Source organism: Castanea sativa, chromosome 2, assembly GCF_040712315.1.
Source record: "Castanea sativa cultivar Marrone di Chiusa Pesio chromosome 2, ASM4071231v1".
Taxonomy (NCBI): domain Eukaryota; kingdom Viridiplantae; phylum Streptophyta; class Magnoliopsida; order Fagales; family Fagaceae; genus Castanea; species Castanea sativa.
The window spans coordinates 7,305,847-7,313,001 of record NC_134014.1 but is presented as its reverse complement, the minus strand read 5'-3'; the positions used below and the strand labels follow the sequence as shown (position 1 = coordinate 7,313,001).

Genomic DNA, 7,155 nt, shown 5'->3' with positions numbered 1-7,155 from the left:
GTTAGAACTTAGAGCACCAGTAAAAGAATAGTGCTCATGCGGTGACATGATTCAAATTAGTCTTTGAATGCAGCGTCGTACTATGCTTTTACTAGTGAACCCAAAATTAATCAGCTCTCATATTTCACTGTTGATATTGTGCTTTGTTGTTTAATCCTAATAATAACAACCAAATGGTTTTTGAGCTTACCCTAACTAGGCACTAACTTCTTGTGCTTTTAGTGAGATCATATACCAATGGTTTGCTTAGTTTAATTATTTTATGTATTCCCAATTAATAGCACATTAATTTAGCTTATCTCGTAATATGTCACGATTCAAGAAAATTATTAGCCACATTGACCTTTGGAATAGATTCCATTTTGTGAGAGTTGAAAAAGTATTATCTCGTTGAAAGGTTCTATACATATCTTAAAAGGATTAAAGAACCACATTGGCCTTTGGAAATTGGAATAGATTCCAGTTTGTGAGAGTTGAAAAAGTGTTATCTCATTGAAATGTTCTATACATATCTTAAAAGGATTAAAAAAGTTATAATTAAATGGTCATCATAATTGCTAATATAGTATAGATCAATCTACTATACGCATGATGTGAGATACAACACATGCTTGCAGAATACATATTCATAAAATTCAATGTAATATGATTAGTATAACCTGGGATGTTACAAGTTGAGCCTCTCTATATATATATATTTATAGAAATAATTACAATATGCTGCTAATCCTGCAGCTCTAACCTTTTTCTCCCTAGATCCCCGAGCACTTTGTAGTTTGTATACGAGGAGGTGTTAATTCAGCTACAAAGTTTTTGGCTGTTGAGCCTATATTTTTTAAAACGTCATTAGGTGTTGCCTCTTGATTTGTTTCCAAGATCATTTATTAATTGAGCAAAAATGTCCATCGAGCACTTTGTAGTTTGTACAAAAGGAGATGTCAATCCAGTTACAAAATTTTTGGTAGTTGAGCCTATATTTTTTTAAAACATCATTAGGTGTTGCCTCTTGATTTGTTTCCAAGATCATTTATTAATTGAGCAAAAATGTCCATAGATTACAAACATGTAACGGTGGTTTGGGTTTGCTTATTGGCTTAATGGAATATAAAAGTATAGCTATATTAAAAATTCAATATTAGGATGTGACGCACTATTCAATGTATTGATTAAGTCAATGTCGGTGTTGGTAGACATGTTGACCGGCCAAAACTCGTTGAATTTGAATCATATGTTAGAAATGAAGAAAGAATCAAAGAACTAGGAAAATAATATATATATATATATATAGCCAAATTTTAGAGAAAATTTAATTGAATTTTTAATTAAATTCTCAATTTTACGTCATGTATTTTGTTTAATTTTTAATTTTGTTTGTGCTAAATAAATTACTGAATGTAAAAATCGAAGAGTCCAAATTTAATTATATTTTAAATTTGATTTTAATTGGAGTTCAATTTTCCGCTATGTGTTTATCTAAGTTTTTAATTTTTGTGGCAAATGAATTATTGAGTGTAAAAATCAAAGAGTCTAAAATTAATTAAATTATAATTTTTTTTGAGGAAAATTAAATTATAAATTATATATATATATATATATATATATAATGAGAAACCATTATATATTTTCGATATATAAGGCTTTTAAAAAAGTGTAAGCTAATATAAACTATGTATAATTTGAATATCTTCTAAAAAAATATATAATTGTGATTATTTTTAATTGTATTCGTGTATATATACGATGTTATATACTAGTATATTAAGTTATTAAACCCCATATTCTGTTTAATCGAGGAATTGCCAGATTAGGATGCTTGTACCAATTAAGAAATGAAGAAGATTTAGAATTAAAGAAGTATACGATTTCCAAAAAAAAAAAGAAAAAAAAAAGAAAGAAGAAGTATATGGCTTTATGTTCAATTTGTCAAATGTTGCAGCGCACTATGAAAAACAAGAATAAAAAATTTACAAGGCGTGCGATACACACACGCCTGAGGGTGCCCACAGGCCACTGTCACTCTCAGTAACGTGAGATGCAATTTACTGAAATACTATAATATTTACTATATATATAATGACAAAAAAAATCATTCAAACATTATATAAATTTATAGTAACTTTAATATTTTCATTGACACTTCATTTTCTTTTATTAAATTTGTTGAAGTTCATTAATTATATTTATTATCTATAAATATTTTATAGTAAAATTTATATAAACTTTGACATATTTTTCTTTTCAAACAATTACTATCCTTAAGAGCTACATGTATATTCTTTTTCCTTTTTTCTTAAAAAAAAAAAAAAAAAAAAAAAGAGCTACACGTTATTGTTTAATTTTTTTTTCCTTTCTTTTTTTTTTTTTTTTTAGAGAAGAAACACTGTAATTTATTTATGGAGCCAAAACGGCATGAGTTACAGTGGACAAGTGTGGAGGAACATCCTCCATCTACATCGTATACTCGCTAACATGTCTTGCATGTCTAATAACTTTATGTGCTAAAAAATTATACTATCTTGGAACAAAACTGAACTCAATAGCTACAAAACTTTCTGCCAACTCCTTAACCTCTTCTATCAGATGTCCATAGTCAGCCAAAGTTGGGAATCCACTCTGCATTGCCTCAATTGCTATTTTGGAATCTCCTTCCAGGATGATAGAATTGTGGCCGAGCTCAAGTGCTAATTTGAGAGCTTTGATAGCTGCTATCACCTCAACTGCCACAATAGAGTGAGGAAGAGGATACCTATCAGCCATTATAGCTAATACCTGACCATTTCTGTCTTGAATAACCATTGTTGTGCCTGCTAGTTTTTCTTCTTAAAAACAAGCTCCATCAAAATTGACCTTGATGTCTAGCCAAGGTGGGGGTAATTGTTTCATATTACTTTAAAAACTAGCTACTTGTATGTCGTATAACTTTATTACTTTTGAGTTGAGTTTATAGTATATTTTTTGTATTAAAATTTATTTCTCTCTTTTTTGTGTGTTTTTCTCAAAAACATATTATTTGAATTTTGACTTCTGTATAGAACCCAAATCTCCATGATTTCTTTTATAGGGCTAGATGTACTAGCATTTGGTAGATTAGAACGATTAGTTCAAACACTCTACGGCAACAAGAGAATGGATTCCCTTTTAGTTCATAATTTTCTTTTAATTTATATAATAAAAGAGAATTAAAGTTGTGACCAAAATCTTCCCAATAAAGCATCTTCAAATTTTGCACTTTTGTTTCACTTTGGCATATTGCATATTTGATGTTGAACCAGATGAAACGAGGACAGAAAAGGCCATCACTAGGTGTTTCTAAAATCTTTTCATGCACTGAAAAGGTCATCCCAATAAGAGACCAAACATGTCATGCATGCATCATGCATGTACTAAATATTACAGTAAAATCCTAACCAGTTATCACCTTCTCTTAGTTTCATACTTAATTCATTATACATATGTTCAGCTGATTAAAAGTACTAACCAAAAAGTCTAGAAAGAAATCAAGTTACAAGTCAAGTCAACCTGAAACTCTCTTACATGTGGTTTTAAATTTTTTTTTACTATTGCAGGCTTAGCTGTTTTCTATCATTGATTAAACAATGAATTGTTTGCCAAAGAAGAAGGTCGCTCCCTATATAAGGGTGCAATGAGTGATAGCATTGCAGTGCAGTAGAAATAAAGGACAAAGAAATTCACCCAAAGAGAGAGAGAGAGAGATGAAAATTCTTAGCTTGAGTTCCTTCTTGGTTATTATAACAGTGTTTGCAATTCAAGAAGCTTGCCATGGAGGACCATTGACGCAAGATTATTACAAGGATAGTTGTGCAAATGTCGAGGACATTGTCAGGAATGTCACTTGGAAATATGTTGCACAGGATTTGACTTTGGCGGCCCCATTACTGAGACTACATTTTCATGATTGTTTTGTTAGGGTAATTCATGTCTTTTTTTCTTTTTCTTTTTTTGATGGCCTGGGTAATTCATGTCTTTTTCTTTTTATAATTCATGCTTTAATATTAACTCATGATAACACTCACAATATATAGCCCACGGCCACTAATAGGACTCACATATTATGATGGCACATGCATCTGAGATATTACCTTCTTTTAAATAGTATAAATATTTCATTAACTTTTAACTTTCCAATGTTTTGTTATTTTTGCATTGTTAAGGGTACTTTTTTAACAACCAAATTTCACAACTTGTTAAGTTGTGTAGTTGTAACTGTGCAAAATCACATATATATGGACTCACAATCAATAACTTTTTTATTATGTACCAATCATAATTTATCACCTCAACTTAAGTAAAAAAGATTGTTAAAGTTTTATGTCACCAAATTTGTTGCTTTTTTATTACCTCAATCCTCTTTTCCCATCAAGAAATCATCACATGATGCACATGTGAATATTACTTGGTAAAAAAATTATACTTGCAACAATTTAAACAGGACTTATAAAATAAATTACCTCAATTTTTCTTAATTTTACAAAAGACAATTAGACGTATATTTGACATTAGAAAGTAAAAATCTGTAGAATCCTTCTTATCACATTCATTTAAACCATGATACTTAATTTGACAGTATTTCTAAAGCAAGTTTGGTGAATTATATGTTAGGGTTGTGATGCCTCAGTATTGATCAACTCTACACCAAATAATACAGCTGAAAAGGATGCACCTCCAGATCTAACCCTGGGAGGATTCAACATTATAGACGACATCAAAGCTGAAGTAGAGAAGACATGTCCTGGAATTGTCTCATGTGCTGATATCGTGGCCTTAGCTGCTAGAGACTCAGTTTCATTCCAAGTAATTTTTTAAAAATATTTCAATATCATCTTAAACACTCAAACAATGAAATCTTTGCTTGATCAATATTTAAATGGAGTTTCACTTTCGTTTTTTTTATTCAACATTATTCTTTCTAGGTTTTCTTTTTTCTATTATGGTACAACAAAATTGTTAAGCTTAATCGCTATATGTGGATATGGCTGCAGTATAAGAGATTATTGTGGGAAGTGCCGCTTGGAAGAAGAGACGGAACCATATCACTTGCTTCAGAAGTCATTGCCAACATCCCTGCACCAACTTTCAATTTTTCTCAACTCAAACAAAATTTCGCCTGCAAAGGCCTCGACATTCTTGATCTTATAGTTTTATCAGGTAATTATAATATGCTGCTAACCCCACAACTCAATCATTCCCCCCCAAAAACCCCCAAATACTTTGTACATAGAGTCAATTCAATTACAAGGCCTAGGCTATCAACCTTTGAACTTTGTTTCAAATCATTCTTATACTTTAAAATATTTTACTTGAATCTATACTTCTCTATATATTATCCTCTTATATATGGAATACGGATCTGACAAACAGAATTCTTACCACGTCATCAAATTAAGCTTGGTTTCATGAATTCTATTTGTTATGTTAGTATTTTCCATCCATCGAATAACAATAATAATGTATAAGGAAAAATTTGAAACAAAAGTCAACGCTAAAGATTGAATATGTAACCCAAAAAAGAAGTAATAGAAATGGAACATCTATTTTTGTATAAGTATTATGAGATTTGCATATAGGTTTTTTATTATTATTTATTTTAACATAGTAGCCTAATTAAATGCCATGATGTTTGGAAAAAATTTATAAGAATTTCAATGGATAAGCTTAGTCCGACAAAAGAGTATTATTTTAATTTGAAATTGAGAGGATCATACTTTGAGTCAGGTTAAGGCTGACTTAAAAGTCCAAATATTAAATAGAAGTTCCAAGTTTCATTTAGCCTTGTTGCTCGGCTATAGATCGAAAATACCATTATTACCATAATCCTTTTTTTAAAAAAATTCATTTCATTTTTCCATCTTAATTTGGCCCAAAAACTAAGAAATTATCTCTATGGTCAGGTGGACACACCATTGGAGATTCACACTGCCATTCTTTCGACAATAGATTATATAATTTTACGGGAAAAGGTTATGGTCAGGATCCTACTCTAAATTCATCATATGCCAATTACTTGAAAACCAAATGCAAGAATCTCTCAGACAACACAACTACAGTACCAATGGACCCTACAAGCTCTCTATCTTTTGATACTCATTACTACAAGATCTTGCTAGAAAATGAAGGTCTTTTTCAGTCAGATGCTGCACTTCTAACTGACCAAGGATCTTTAGAAGAAGTCAAAAAATTGCTTTCCTTCGAGTATTTCTTAGAGAAGTTTGCTTACTCTATGAAGAAGATGGGAGAAATTCAAGTACTTACAGGATTTGAGGGACAGATAAGAAAAAATTGTAGCGTGGTGAACTAAATTCTTAAGAGTTGTTTGATTTATTAACTAGAGAATGTGTATTTTATTTATATGGAAATTTCTATTTTTAGTTTTATTGAATTGTGAAGATTTGGGGGTCTATTTGAGCACAAAATGAAGCCATAGGATTTGTGAGAAAATAAAGGCTTATCGTTTGTTAGTGTGATTTGAAAAATTAAATTTCTTGTTCTTTAATGTTGGCTCATTCATAGTGTTAGATTGAAGTACAATAAATTTTAATTGAATCCTCTTTTATATATATATATATATATATATATATATATATATATATATATATATATATATATATATATATATGAGTTGGGTTCAAGTTATACCTGGTGTAACTCTAAGCAATGTTACACCACTCAACAACTTGTTATTAAATTAATATTTTGAAAATCTAACCGTTAAATTACATGTTCTATATGTTCTTAACATGTATGCCAATTTTCATATCAATCAGATACTATTTACCCTTTGATCCATAAACTCATCTTTTGTTCATTATTTTAAACTATAAAAATTTGAATTTTAACAATTGATTGATGACATGACTATTAATTTTTTATCACCTTGAAATTTTGCAAGCATGAAGAATATACGAAGGTAATGTAATCTAACGGTAGATTTGTTAATATTTACATCCAATTAAAAAATATTGAGTGGTGTATCATTGCTTAGAATTACACCAGGTATAACTTGAATCCAGCCCTATATATATATATATATATATTTTTTTTTTTTTTAAATGTTTAAATGTATGAATTTACATGTAAATATACTTGACACAAAATTTAAATGTAATTAGAAGGATACTTGACAAAAATTAGAGTATA

The 7,155-nt window shown here is 29.7% G+C and overlaps 1 protein-coding gene across 1 annotated transcript; it reads left to right on the top strand.

Annotated features, from left to right (window-relative positions):
• Window positions 1-3,675: 3,675 nt before the first annotated feature.
• LOC142623327 (peroxidase 3-like) lies at window positions 3,676-6,511 on the top strand. The gene is made up of 4 exons (XM_075796727.1): window positions 3,676-3,929; window positions 4,621-4,812; window positions 5,001-5,166; window positions 5,910-6,511. Exons 1-4 carry the CDS (start codon window positions 3,714-3,716, stop codon window positions 6,314-6,316), a joined length of 981 nt encoding a protein of 326 aa, XP_075652842.1. The 5' UTR covers window positions 3,676-3,713; the 3' UTR covers window positions 6,317-6,511.
• Window positions 6,512-7,155: the final 644 nt, after the last annotated feature.